Source organism: Podarcis gaigeae (genome assembly GCF_964106915.1).
Source record: "Podarcis gaigeae genome assembly, chromosome: 1".
Lineage (NCBI taxonomy): Eukaryota > Metazoa > Chordata > Lepidosauria > Squamata > Lacertidae > Podarcis > Podarcis gaigeae.
The window spans coordinates 27532103-27547180 of NC_139678.1; the positions used below are offsets into that span (position 1 = coordinate 27532103).

At 42.6% G+C, this 15078-nt stretch overlaps 1 protein-coding gene and 1 long non-coding RNA gene across 2 annotated transcripts in view; one reads left to right on the forward strand and one right to left on the reverse strand.

Annotated features, from left to right (window-relative positions):
- Positions 1-15078, reverse strand: part of TSHR (thyroid stimulating hormone receptor) — a 77439-nt gene that overhangs the window by 19033 nt on the left and 43328 nt on the right. Inside the window, exons 6-9 of the mRNA XM_083739120.1 lie at positions 14481-14573; positions 13780-13857; positions 13180-13248; positions 5499-5576 (exon numbers count right to left, since the gene is read on the reverse strand). Coding sequence (XP_083595246.1) covers positions 5499-5576; positions 13180-13248; positions 13780-13857; positions 14481-14573 — 318 coding nt within the window. The remainder of the gene's footprint in view (positions 1-5498; positions 5577-13179; positions 13249-13779; positions 13858-14480; positions 14574-15078) is intronic.
- LOC310844928 lies at positions 8973-14573 on the forward strand. Its single transcript, XR_014564386.1, has 5 exons — positions 8973-9012; positions 11149-11200; positions 11753-11815; positions 13694-13859; positions 14495-14573. It is a non-coding gene; the product is annotated as an uncharacterized lncRNA (long non-coding RNA).

Here is a 15078-nt window from a genome sequence, read left to right on the forward strand (position 1 = left end):
AGAGATGCATTTTAAATAAAAGTGCACATTCTACTCATGTAAAAACACACTGATTCCCGGACCATCCACAGGCCGGATTGAGAAGGCGATTGGGTCAGATCCTGCCCCCGGGCCTTAGTTTGCCTACCTATGGGATAGACTATATTTTTCTGTGTATAAGACAATGGTTTTTTTTTGCTAATTTTTTAAAGTCAAAAATGGAGGGTCGACTTAAACACAGATGGTGAATGCACAGGGGTTCAGGCTCAGGCTCGGGTCCGAGTCTGGGCTCTGGCAGCCTAGGCGTGGGCTTGGGCTCTTGAAATATGGCAACCCTAACCCTAAGAAAGCTCAACAACTTTGGCCAACTTCCACCAAAAAAGCTCGTGCGACCTCCCCCCCACCCCCCAAAAAGCTCAAAGTTGTTCTGTTTGATGTTTAAAATATTGATTCCTTAATTTTGGCTTCAAAAGACTAGGGGTCCTCTTATACATGGAAAAACACGGTAAGTACAAAATGATCGCTCCCCGCTTAAAACGGGGGCACCCTTTGCGTGGACGCGTGCAGCCCCTGGATCTGGAGCGGCCCCATCAGCATAGGCTTGGCTTTGCCTTCCCTCAGTTGGGATACCTGGAGGTCTCCGCCTACCTCAGTCAGTTGTCCAATCCCACCTGGGGGAAGCGTTGCCAAGGAGACCAGGCCAGGTAGATAGGGATTACCTGCCCACACAATAGAGGGAGGATCTTACCTGGGAATCCTCACTTGGCTCCAGAGCTTCTCCCACCCTACCCACCCTCAGTTAATGTCTTATTTTGCAGGTTAACTTTCCTTCACAGGTTTTGCAGGTTGACTTTTCTTCACAGGTATGCGGCCGCTGCTACGTTAAGGTTGCTGTTAAAGGGCCGGAAAGGAATTTCCCTGCATTGGCAGGTTTCGCCTTTCCTGTAGCAAAATGTCACAACTTTGGCGGTATCGGGCCTTGGGCGGAATCCTTTAGTCCAACTTCCTCTTTGCGGTGGCGATACCAGGGTTTCCCGTTAAAGGGGTTTCTGAAGGGAGGCTTTGACCGTACGCCGAAAGGTCGTCATCGCTCTTCCCTGTGGCGGCGGTGTAACGGGGGCGGCTATCTCTGCTTGAACATATGTTCTCCAGAGCTGGCCCATCCCCCCCCCACTGGATAACCCTGATGCTCCCTAGGTGCCCGGCTGGGGACTAGGGAGGAAGAACGCCCAATGCCTGAACCAAGGTCTACCCACATTTGAAATTTAATAAAGTTGTGGCCAATTTAATCCCATAGCACGTTGTCTTGAGTCGTTATTCCACATGACGGGGGGGACCGCTCAGGATCTGGGGACTATGCCTGTCCACGCAAAAGAGCCTGCTAGATCAGGCCTAAAGCCCACCTAGTCCAGCACCCTAGACTTGCAATGACCAGTCAATGCCCATAAGATGCCCCAAAGAAGGACTTAAGCTTATCTCAGATCCTCCAATGTCAGAGGTTCCCCAACCCTCTGGTAGAAACGCTTTGTCAATGCTGCAGCCCCCTAACACTTCTATGAAGAAAACATAATAAAGTATAATAGCCATGGCCATGAACGGTTGTTTGCTTTCGTTCTTAATGCCAAGCGGTGGGGGGGGGGGGAGGATTTCAAATGGACTGCACATTTAAAGTTTTGCCAGCTTTCATATTTTGAAGTTTGGTACTCTGTGTTTTCCTTGCAAAAGCCAATCTAGCTGGTGCTGAAGCAACTTAATAACACAAAGCAGATTGTCAAGAAACCATTTTGGTATGAATATATTTTCATAAATGCCTATGATCTCAATGTATTGGATGCTAGAAACGAATTCATTGCGGCATTCCCTATTTCGGCCAACAACACCTGAAAACAATTACATGTTGCAGCTTTAGAAAAGAGTCGGCATGGTGTGCGGCTTTGAAAGCCGCTTTAGGAACACCAGCCACCTGCAAAATAATCGCCAGCACCAGCACTGCGCTGACCTTAAAAAAAAAAAGCCATAAAAACGTAGATAATGAACACATAACTGTAAATTAACCACTAAGCAGCACGTATTTAATCAATGCCAATGAAGAAGATAACATCCCAACATGTTAAGATGCCTTATACTTTCCCACCCTGTTACCTAAAGTTGTTTTCCAGATCAGGGATTGGATCTGGAAGGTGCTGCATACATCTTGTATTGAGTGCTGGTCCCTCAGACAAGTTCAGTAGGTCAGTTTATGAATGACACTGAAGAGCAATGCAGACTTTATCTTATCTCTCCCAGTGGAGGCTGGTTCATTTGGGCAAATGGGGCATGGCCCTGCCAACCTCAGTCTGTTGGTCTCCCTGCCTTCCACCTTACCAATTCTAACAGCCACCACTGATCACTTCTTATGTTAAGCCAGATGAGGTGTCCTTGTGCAAACATAAGGTAAAGGTAAAGGGACCCCTGACCATTAGGTCCAGTCGTGACCAACTCTGGGGTTGTGGCGCTCATCTCGGTTTACTGGCAAAGGGAGCCAGCATACAGCTTCCGGGTCATGTGGCCAGCAGGACTAAGCCACTTCTGGCGAACCAGAGCAGCACACGGAAACGCCGTTTACCTTCCTGCTGGAAGCTATGATGTTCTTTTGAACTGCTAGGTTGGCAGGAGCAGGGACCAAGCAACGGGAGCTCACCCCGTCGCGGGGATTCGAACCGCCGACCTTCTCATCGGCAAGTCCTAGGCTCTGTGGTTTAACCCACAGCACCACCCGCGTCATGCTTAGGACTAAAATGGGGGAAGTTGTATTCCCACTGAAAGTCGAGATTCTTTGTGAAAATAGCAGGGGGTCAAAATAACTCACTCTGCGCCTTCTTCCCCAAATCCCTAAAACTGGCCCAGACATATCCTTAGCAGCAGAGGGAAGCACATAGGCACAAGGCCTGGGAACACAGAGGAGAGGCCATTGGAATCGGCTGAGTGGAAAGTGTCTACAGCTAACTTTCTGCTTGGTGAACCCAACAAGATGCCTGGTGGTTGACTCAGGGTCCTCTCACCGTCCAGTTTCCTGGGGAAAAATTATTTTGGCAGCAAAATAATTTCTGTTCCTTTGCCACCATAGCAAGGGAGAGCGCAAATGGCAGTGTGGCGGGCAATGAGATCAAAATTCTACCCTCTCTCCTCCCCATTTGGATTTGGGTCCGAAAGGCCAAGCCAAAGTATGGAAGCATGGAGAACAAGTGGTAAACAAACACAATTTGTGACACTGCACAACATCATTGCTTATCACAGAGCCTGTCCGCTAAGGCCTTAGATTGTGTTTTCCCAGCTTTGTGGAACATGAGATGACCTGAGACAGATTTAGGTCTGATCTTAAACCAGGAGGTTTGAATACAGCAAAATATACAGTAAAGTGATTTTAACACAGCAAGATATACAGCAAAGATAGAGTAAGACTGTTTAAAATAAATGCCTTTAATCCTATTAAATATGTCATGATCTGATTAGCAGAAAGGGTCCATGGGTCAGAATAGGTCTGTGATACTCATTATACCTTGTTTTTCCATATTTCTCACAGCCAACCTCAGGATGAAAGCGAAGCCTCCTCAGGGAAGGGAAGGCTCAGGAGTTGGCAAATCGCTAACTCCAAACTCTCTCCGTTTATTTTTAACATTGGATGAAATGTTTCCCTTGTGCCCAAAGAGTTAATATTTTGGTTGAATTTGGAACAGTGCATGCTACAAAAGGTGATCAAATCATGAACCTCATTTTGTTTTTGCTCAACTTGTCCAGAACTTGAGCTCTTTTGTTTGGAACTTAGGCAGCTGTGCTGGCTGACACAGTTGGTAGATTATGCCGATTGGGCCTCTGAATCCTAGCCAAGATCTCATTATGCGAAGAGCAGCAAGTGCGTAATCATTCCTCTGAGGCTGGAAGAGAACTGTGGACTAGGTCCCTTCTGCTGCGTTTCTTGCTTATTTCTGAGGATGGAGCATGGTGACCGAAAAACACAGCAACGTAATCAATGGCACTTGTCTCAGCTACAGAAAAAGGGGTGGCGTAAGGCCCACAGGTCACAAGCAGAGCAACTGTTTTGCATGCAGGAGACCCCGGGTTAAATTCCCCTGGTAGGGCTGGGAATGTCCCCTGTTTGAAATCCTGGACAGCCACTGCCAGCCGGACAATACTCACCTTGGGGGGTACCAGTCTGACTTGGTAAAAGGCAACTTCCTGTGTTCCCATGAACTTGCATTAACGCACAACCTCTGGGACAACTGTTTGGAAGGCAGCTCTCAAAGTGTGCAAGTCTGCCCTTATCAAGGCAAACACTGGTTTCACATCTTCTATAACAGGGATGTGCTTTTTGGACTCCAACTCCCATCAACCTTACTCAGGTTGGCCAATGGTTAGGGATGATGGAGACCCGCTGATTATTTGCATGTGAACACTGGGAATACATGTAAGGGGTCAAGCCCCTCTTTTTGGGGGGTGGGGTATAAAACACTACAGGTAGGGCTTACCTGAATACAATGCTCTCAGACCAAAAGCTTGGTGAAAAGAAAAGTCTTAACAGAGCGTCAAAAAGCCAACAGAGGGATGTGTTGTGGAAAGGTGGATGATTGGGTAGCCTCTGTTCTTGTTTTTATTATGTGTTTTTTATATTGTGCTTTTATGTTGTGAACAGCCGAGATCTATGGGTATAGGGCGGTATATGCATCATCATCATCATCATCATCATCATCACCAGGCTTCTTGAGGCAAGCAGTTATACAAAGCAGGGTCAAAACCAAAAAGGCTATATTCTGTACCATATTCCAGCTAAACCAACTTTCAGTATCAGTAGGGCACAAAGTACAGCCTCAGATTAGAACAGGCAGGCTGGCTTATGAGTTTGGCACTATCATCACTGGCGAAATGTCAGGGACTGTTGGGAAGCTGACGAGTGTGCTCCAGGGGAAGGAGGGATGAAGTCTGACACGGGAGACGAGACCAGTGATTTGTGGGGAACTGTACCGGCCAGGAGGCAAGAATCATAGGCAGGGAAAGTGTCAAAGATAGAGGGTGGAGCACAGGATGTGTTGGAATAAGAGGAAAAGAGGCAAGTCAGGCAAGTGAAGGGCCAGATACTTCCCCACCTTCTCCTGCACTACTGTCTCCCAGAACCAGGAGGGGATTGAAAAGGGATGAGCAGAAGAAACTCTTATGCCGGTGTAGCCTCTGCTTGCATGCACGAAGCTCGTTGGAGCAAGTACATAAACTGGTGGAGCAGAAGCGGTCCCCTGGTGCAGCAGCTGCTCCATTGAGTGCGGACCTGGGAATAGATTGTTGCGCAAGAGTATCCAGAGCTGTAGAAGCGATTGTTGAGTGTTATCTTTGACAATCAAGAGTTATCTATCTGCTGTGTTTGTTCCTTTGGCTGTGAAGTGCCCTTGACACAAAAGACACATTATGTGAAACAACCATCAGAGGATGCTTAGAGTACCATTAAATAACAATACTGTAATTTCAAGGTATCTCTCCTTGCTCTTACTCACAGTAGGCTTGGACCGCTCTGCACACCCAAAAAAGCATCTTCATCAATAACTCTCAGATATTTGTTCTTATTCAGATACCTGCAAGGGGGAAATATAGCACCAATAATTAGCTGATAGCTTCTATTTTAACAGAGTTAATTGTATGGGAATAGTAAAAAAGTCAGACTGGGAAGCTAGGTCAGCTGTTGCTGAATATCAGGCCCACTTTCTTCATCAAGGGGCTTCTAACAGAACATCCACTGAAGCCTATAGACAGGATTCCCCTAAGGAGCCTCACCAGCAGCTACCCCGCTTTGCCCCCCAAAATTGGTTGGGGTGTGTGTGTCAGGATAACTCCCAGAACATTGGTCAGAAGGAGGGGAGGGGAGATCGTTCCATCCAGCAAGCTAAAATTCTGATACAGACAGAATGTTCATTTCCCTTCCTCTCAAAGCAGCCCAGGGTGGGAAACAAGTGTTAAAACAATAAAAACCTTATTTTAAAAATTCCAGAAAATATTCAGACTAGAAAAATCATATTAAAAGAGCAATGTCTTCAATAGGCATTGATTCTAATCTTCAAGGAACCAGTGACCTGAGCTATCTCAAGAAACAGCAACCCAGGGGAGCAAGCAAAGCATCCAGATGTCCCAGTCCTCCCAGTGCTGCAGAAATAAAATGAATGTATCATCTCCAGCAATATTGAATGTATAATCTGTCAGTCAAGGTGAGAAATTTGTGGCTCTCTTTTTGATATGTAGAAGTGGCATGGCAATGGACACCAGTGAATAATGTAATAACAACAACAACAACAACAACAACAACAACAACAACAACACCAGCATAATGAATGTATAATCTGTCAGTCAAGGTGAGAAACTTGTGGCTCTCTTTTTGATATGTAGAAATGGCATGGCATTGGACACCAGTGAATAATGTAACAACAACAACAACAACAACAACAACAACAACAACAACAACAACAGCAATAATGAATATATAATCTGTCAATCAAGGTGAGAAACTTGTGGCTCTCTTTTTGATATGTAGAAATGGCATGGCATTGGACACCAGTGAATAATGTAATAACAACAACAACAACAACACCAGCAATAATGAATGTATAATCTGTCAGTCAAGGTGAGAAACTTGTGGCTCTCTTTTTGATATGTAGAAATGGCATGGCAATGGACACCAGTGAATAATGTAACAACAACAACAACAACAACAACAACAACACCAGCAATAATGAATGTATAATCTGTCAGTCAAGGTGAGAAACTTGTGGCTCTCTTTTTGATATGTAGAAATGGCATGGCAATGGACACCAGTGAATAATGTAACAACAACAACAACAACAACAACAACACCAGCAATAATGAGTGTATAATCTGTCAATCAAGGTGAGAAACTTGTGGCTCTCTTTTTGATATGTAGAAATGGCATGGCAATGGACACCAGTGAATAATGTAACAACAACAACAACAACAACACCAGCAATAATGAATGTATAATCTGTCAATCAAGGTGAGAAACTTGTGGCTCTCTTTTTGATATGTAGAAATGGCATGGCAATGGACACCAGTGAATAATGTAACAACAACAACAACAACAACAACAACAACACCACCACCAGCAATAATGAATGTATAATCTGTCAGTCAAGGTGAGAAACTTGTGGCTCTCTTTTTGATATGTAGAAATGGCATGGCAATGGACACCAGTGAATAATGTAATAACAACAGCAACAACAACAACAACAACACCAGCAATAATGAATGTATAATCTGTCAGTCAAGGTGAGAAACTTGTGGCTCTCTTTTTGATATGTAGAAATGGCATGGCATTGGACACCAGTGAATAATGTAATAACAACAGCAACAACAACAACAACAACACCAGCAATAATGAATGTATAATCTGTCAATCAAGGTGAGAAACTTGTGGCTCTCTTTTTGATATGTAGAAATGGCATGGCAATGGACACCAGTGAACAGGATTATGAGATCCCTGATCAACCATAAAAATTAGTTCCACTTGTATTGAGCGCTTAGGAAAACTGCATATAATATAATAATGTGCATCATAATGTGTATACAATGTGCAAGAAATGTTCGCATTTTTAGTAGAACGGCGGGGGCGGGGGTGCTTTTTATTGTGATTAAGGAAAGAGATGAGAATTGGGGGGGGGGGGAGTCAATGTAGACAAGGGCAACAAAATGTTAAGAAAATCTGGACTCTATCTGGAAGCACCCAAAGTTCTTCATATATAAAGTTGCAGTGGCATTGCTTTTTTCTGTGGCTTTATGGATTTTAAAATTTCCAACAATACAAAAACTGGAGTGTGCCTGAAGATAGTAAGCGCCTTAGAAAGATTAAACATGGTGCTGTTTTTTTAAAACACATACACACACAAGCAAACAAACAAACAGCCCTTGCAAATTAAAAACATTAAACAAAAAACATTAGACAACTAGAATGTGTGCTAGAATGAAGTATGAGAAGACTCTTCTGCCTGGAATACTAAAAATCAATGGAAGATGAATAATTGTTGTTGTTGTTTTTACAAGTCTTTTCTCTGATATTTAGGACTTCGTTGGAAAACTGAAACCTAGCTATCTGGTTCTACCAAGAAGGCAACACAGACTTTCAAACCAATGGCACGTTCATAACAATGCCTTAGCAAGGAGGGGCTGCAATGATAGCTGCCAACTTCAACATCTAAGAGCCAGAATGTAGGATTTCCTGATGTTAATGGATTTCAGTTGCTTAAACCTTTTCTTTTAATAGTATCCAAAAGGATTTTTCTTGCTAACTCACTTTATTGTTATGTTTTTGTTGGTACAACATCTAGAGAACTTTTTTTAATAAATGTTAAAGGTGATCAATAAAGAAAGCAAGACAAAACATGCTAAAAGGCATACAGACGTTTAAGGGACTGTCTAGTTTGGCCCTTGTCTGTGCTCCCTGTGGGGGGAGTTCGCCTTTCTATTTACAGCAGGGAGGGACATTTATGAGTAAAGATTTGGAAGATGGTCTGCGCAGACGGTCTTCTGTCTGCGCAAGCAAGCATATGTGCATGTGCGCACAAGCTTGGCCTCTTTTGTCTAGTTACCTATAGCACAAGCATCACATAAGGAGGTACAAAAATAAATCGGGGGGTGGGAAAGATCTGAATGGTAGACAGAATATCCTGTCTATCTGCCTTTCTAAATCTTACACATATTCTGAAAAGGCTCTGACCTTGTTTCGTTTCTTTGATCCGAGGAATTTATTAATGTTATTATTCTACGGGGATTGACTGGCTTAAAAAAGCCTTCTATGATAAAAGCCTTTTTCTATGAGGGTTAGAAGTTCAAACTGAATTGGTTTTGGAGAAGCATTGTTACTTAGGAGCTGCCCACATCTTTCACAATGGTTTTGTTGGCAGACCACCTCTGCGTTACAAAGGTGACATGAAGGCTGGCAACATCAACCCTGCGGTGCAGGAATCCCCTACGGATAACCACAGTGCCTGGAGACAAACAGACAGACAGGTTGTGTATCCACAGCAGTGACCAGAGGAAGAATGACCACTGAGAGGAGCACAGAGAGAAGCAACACCATGGTGCACCTGTAGCAGCACAACCAGATGCCTTCATCTGCAACATCTGCAACAAAACAGGTCTATCTACAGCCACAGCAGGCTCTGCAACCCTCCAAGAGTTTGACTTCATCCCCAAAGGTTCATTCCTCCACCGTCTCCCGAGACAGATGGATGCCAGCCAACCAACTCCATGCCAGAAAGAACATTCTGTTATTCTTTTCTCAACACCTTTTTCCTCAGTGATATATGTAAATGGTGACCGGGCATCACTGGGGTCATATCAATGCTCAAAATGGCCAAAAAGAGCTTAGTTTCTGTGTCAACCTTTTATTTGATGTGGCTGTTCAGATATTTTGAATTTCCTTAAAAAGCTGACTCGAGGCATTTTGAGGACTGGGATGAAGGACAAGATGGTGCCCCCTTCCAATCCCATTTACAGAAGCCAACTATACTGCCAGTTGAACCTTCATGAGGCAGCATACTCCAAAATTATTTAAGGCAGCAGGAGAGCTTAGGAGAGGTACAGGGCAAACCATGGGGCACATACAGCTCTATCCTTGAACCACCTCTCCATTAATCCCTGCCTGTCTCTCCAGCAATCTCTATCTGGGCCATCAAGCTACACAAAACCAATAACCTATTGACCAAGCCCCCTCCCCGAAAAAAACCCCAGACACTTGTGGCTCTGTGGTCGTATCCACAAGTATTGAAATGCAATTTCTCTCCGCTCCTTTTTTGGAGCTCCACAAGTGGTCCTTCTGAACCTGGAACTATGTTCAATCTGTTGTGTTTGGAATGCAACAAGTCCATCTTTCTTCTCCTATTTCTTATCTGGAAGGGCATAAAATGATAGCAGGCGCCCATCAGGTTGCTGTAGCATGAGTCAAAATAACAGGGCCATCCAAAATCGGCATTCCAGCCTCTCTCAGGTAGGAGCCAATGATCAGATGTTGAAAATCCAAGCCTTGAGACAGCCTGAAACTTGGTCGGTTGTCTTAGACCGGAGCTGGGACACTGTGCCAAAACGAAAGCAGAGCTGGGCTAGACCAAAGAAGCATCCGAATTTTTCCTAATTCTTGCTGTGCGAGAAGACAAGTTGAAGCCAGAGCAGAGTGCAGACCAATTCGGCTTCCAAACAAGAATGAAACACAGTTTAAGACTATGAAGCAATGGCAGAATGGAACAGGGGGAAAGGCAGAAAGCTTTTTGCTAAGGCAACATTCCTGTATGTAATATATGAACATCTGGCTGGAGAGGAGGACCAGATTGGCAAAATCTCTTTTAGGAGAGGGAGGCGCAAGGAATTTAGGAGCACAGTGCATTCAGTAGAGCATTTGTCTATAGGTGCTATACATTTCAAACACATTCCCCCCCTTCCCCAACAATTCTAGGAACTATAGTTTGTTAAGAGTGCTGGGAATTGTGCCTCAATAAAGGTAAGCTACAGTTCCCAGAATGTGGGGTGGGAGACATGCTTTAAATATATATGCAGCCAAACAGATGAATGGGGAAAGCTTTCAGACTGGTTTGTCAATGGAAAAGTCCAAGTCACATACCTGTGTCTCACTTACACCCCAAGCTATACCTAATTTTGAGTCCTCAGCTCTTTAGCTTCCTTCTTTCCACTTCACTTTAAAAGCACTTTGTGTAAGCAACAACCAAACCAACCAAGCTGCTTGAATTACACTTTCAAAAATAAATTTCGCTGTCAGGGCATGTCTTCATTATTTTAGAATCCATTACTAAAATGCTAAAGCAGTTTGTTTTAGTTGTGAGTCCCTGAGCCAAGGAAGCTAATCAGAATTCGTGCTGGAATTACCTAGCGTTACCATATTTTTAAACATTTCTAGCACATCAAGAGACACCAAAAAAAGAACTTGAAAAGCATGCCTTGTGGCTTTTGGCTAGAAGCAACACTTGCTCTCGCCCCCCCAAAAAATTATATTAGTACTGTCATTCATATGTTTGACTGAAGCTAAGGAGCATCAAGTGCCAGTGAAGTTTATTATTTCTGAAAGGAAAGATGGGGGGTAATCCTGTACGGTCATTTTAGATTCCAACATATGTGAATTGTCTCCTTTTCCAGGCAGTTGTCACTCATGATGACACACATCTGTGATACAAGAGTTTATTTTAAGGTAAGAGAAAGATACTTGTGGGGCTCAATTTTACAACACCAATTTACAGTTGACGTTTATGTTATATTTTAAAGCACCATACAGTTCAACTGCTCCAAATGGGAGCTCTTTTTAAAAAGAATAAAATAAAGTATGGTCCACAGTAGAGATGAAAATGATACTACAAAAATGCTTGCAAGCCAATTCAGGTGACAAACCAGGAAAGTTAGGCTAAACCAGGTAGGACATTTATCATGTAATTCGGTGCTGCAAAAGGTTAGGAATGCAGGAAGCTGCCTTATAGTGAGTCAGACCATCTAGTCTAATGTTGTCTACACTGACTGGCCGCAGTTTTGTACGTGTGTGAATATGAAGAAGTAAGCAAATGTAAGTGTCCACACCTACAAGGAATAGAATAGAATCAACTGCACAGCAAGCAGTGATTTTTTGCTTATTCATTTGGCATGATCTGCTAAGACTACGGCACAATTAGCCTGAGTGTTTAGCTTAGCACTTAGATTAAAGCTAGCCTTGAATATTCTGTTAAAGGAGATTTATACTTTGTTTCTACAGGTGCCTGGAAATGACCAGCTTGTAAAAACACGAGTTCCTTTTCAAAAACACAAGTTACTCATGGTGAGCACAAAGTCAGATTTTCAGATGAGGTGTGGCTGTTTTCTGTTTTGTTTCAAATAGTATGAAATGGAGGTTCCAAGAGGTTTAGTTCCATTGCAGCCAGAGGATTTTCTAAGGCCCTGAAAAAGCTTGAAATGGGAGCTATTTTAATCATTGCTACCACCATGGTACCCTCATGTGCATCTATATTTTTATTTTTATTTCACTCGACAATGGTAATTTGATTAAGAAACAATCAAATTTTGTAGCTTTTAACTCATACTTTCTAAACAGCCCTTATAATTTAAAGACTTTTTGAGAAAGTGTTTTTGGGAACAAAGAACCCCCCCTTTTTTTTTTGCAATGCCATATAGTGGGAAGAGGGAACTGTGGCCTTCCAGGCGTTGTCGGTTTGTTCAACTGCACAACTGCAGTGGTTTTTGTTTTGTTTCTAAACACACAATGTTGAGCTGACAAATTTATTTGTTTTGTTCTCTTTTCCCCTTCATTTTTTTGTGCTGTGTGTTTCCCCCTAATAAATCTGCAATTAAAAAAATCCAAATAACCTGGAAAAATGAAGAACAATTTCTCCAAATCTCCTTGCTTCATTTATTTCCTATTGAATTCACTGTAAATGACTGCACAAGCATCTTTCTGTTTTAGAATGGGAAATGCCTGTAGTTTCAGGACTGAACATAAATTAAGTGCATGCAAGCTTTTGTTGAATTGGGAGTTCATTCCCAGGTGTTTGCTATTGGGCAATCCGCTTGTTGATATTTTTCATTTTTTAAGATGTGAGTACTGCTTAGCAGACTCCTGAACACATGCCCCGTTTGTGCAAAATTAACACATTCAAATAAACAAACTCGAAGACAAAGACAAAAGAGAGCATTTACCAGTATGGATGGGAATAAGAAATTTAATTTCAACTTCAGCTGCAACTGGGCATGTGTGTAAACCTGTTCTTGGCATCTGTCTGCCTTCAGAGTGAACAAATGAGGTAAAATCTGAATGGAGAAAACATGGCTTCAAAGCCAGACCCATCTCAAATGTGCACAAGCCCTATGAGATGCTGTTTCACCCAAACTTGAAAACTTTTAAAAGTCGTTAGGTGCTTAATTGAACCTGGTGTGGTAAAGTGTTTAAGAGACTGAGCAATAAATCGTGATGTAACAGTTTCGAATCTCACATCTGCTATGAACTCACTACCTGGTCTTTGACAAGCCAAACTCGCTCCGTTTCAGTTCTCCCATCAGAAATAACAGGGATAATGGCACTGACCTACTTTATAGAGTTGCTGTAAGGAGTGCAACTAGATAATGCATCCAATATTCTTTAAATACCTGAAAGCATGATGCAATTGGTAATTATTATTGATTACTCACACAGAATCTAACTTTGTTCCATTGAAGGCATGGGCGTCAACCTTTGTGAACCCATTATTGTACAGCTTTCTGTAAACAAACAAAAAATAGATTATTAGCTGATGGGACGCAACTGTAACTAGGCTTTGTTTTCTTTTGCATGCATACTGTGTCCTAACTTACTTTAGTCTCATGGTGCTGGAATGCTTGTTCCCATTGCTCCCCACCCCCAAAGTATACTTTCCCCTAACTAGCATCTGAACACCTATATATTTTTGGTTTTGATGGCATTATATGAAACTCCATTATATCTTGGCCTATTTATTTTTCTTCCCACTGAAACCAATGGGAGGTAACATTTAAGAAATACACAACTCGGGGTGAAATTCCAAACTGCCTACTTACTGCCTTGGCAGGGGCAAGCTCAGTGGGGCTTGCAAAACCATGCCCCCTCTCCGAAACATAGCCCCCCTCCCATCGCCTGAGGATTGCTCTGCCCATCATCTTTGCAACTGACAACTATTTTCTTATTTAGCATTACTCATTAAGGCTGACCTACTGCTTCACAACTACTGAAACGAAAAGGAGGAAGAGAATACAACTTGTGCCCGATCAACATACAGGCTAAGGGATTCGTTGCATAGCCCATGGAATGCGTTTGCAGGCACCGAAATCATGTATGGATTATCAGCCATTTCACTGTGAAAAAGGGGAAAGGCTTAGTATAGCAATAAAATACAATTATAACTCTGTGATTATAGATATAGATAGATAGATATAGATATAGACACACACATACCGGTACATGCTTAATTTTTCTTTAGACATTTAGACAACTGCACTGTACTGCATGTGAGACAGCCCTTGATAACTGGAAATTTCAACTGATGCAATATCCTAATAAGGATAAACAACGGAGAAAATAATATACCAGCACTTCAGCAGCTTTGCTGCCCCCCCCCAATTGTCTTCTTCACCCAGTTAAAGGTGCTGGTTTTGAAGAACAAAGTGCTTAACAGTCAATAAAATCACCTCCTCCTGAAGTTTCATTATGGTTTTTCTACAATTTTCAAAGGGCGGCCTCTTCAGTACTATTTATGCAACAAATCAGAGCACCCGTAACACGCAGAGAGGCTCTCTGGTGAACTCTGGCTGGAAGCAGAAATTACAACAGATAAAAAAGGGTGCCACTGAAAACAACACTTGTGATTCTTTCCTCTTCTATCCTTCATGAAGTCTAGCAGTACACAGCAGACAATGGACTGCAACTTTTCTCTGCCCTGATAAACTTCATTGGCTGCCGCTCAAAGAAGAAGGGAAACTCTGATACTTGCAGCAAAAAGTTCATATCTGCTGTCACTGAGTTGATCTTCGTGAGGTCAGGGAAAACTCTGAGTCCAGTGTTCATGATCACACTGAAATAAAGCAGAGAAGGAGAATTAAATGGTGTTCCTATGTACACAAAGAGACCCATTATTTTATTTATTTATTTATTTATTTATTTATTTATTTATTTATTTATTTATTTAAACAGTTTATATGCTGTTCAGCAGCATAGCTCTAAGTGGTACCGGTATACTGTAAGATTGCAAAAGATTTAAGATAGATAGTGCAGATATGCCTTTAAAACAATAACTATACAATCTAGGCCAAACTAAGTTCCACTGATATAAATTAGGTTCATATACCTGTCAGAGCAAGGATCGGACTAGTTGACCTCCCAGGGTAGCATCTAAGCCAGTGATTCCTGATTGCAAGAGTGACATCTCTGCAAGACTAGGCTGCAGTGGTCAAAACTGGCTGGACAGGAGATTTATCTGAGTCTAGAGTCTACGTATATCTCATCTGTTAGGGAGATTCATTCATTGCTGTTGACAACTGACCCTTTGAATGGCAGAGGAAGTCTAGGGACTCAGCTAC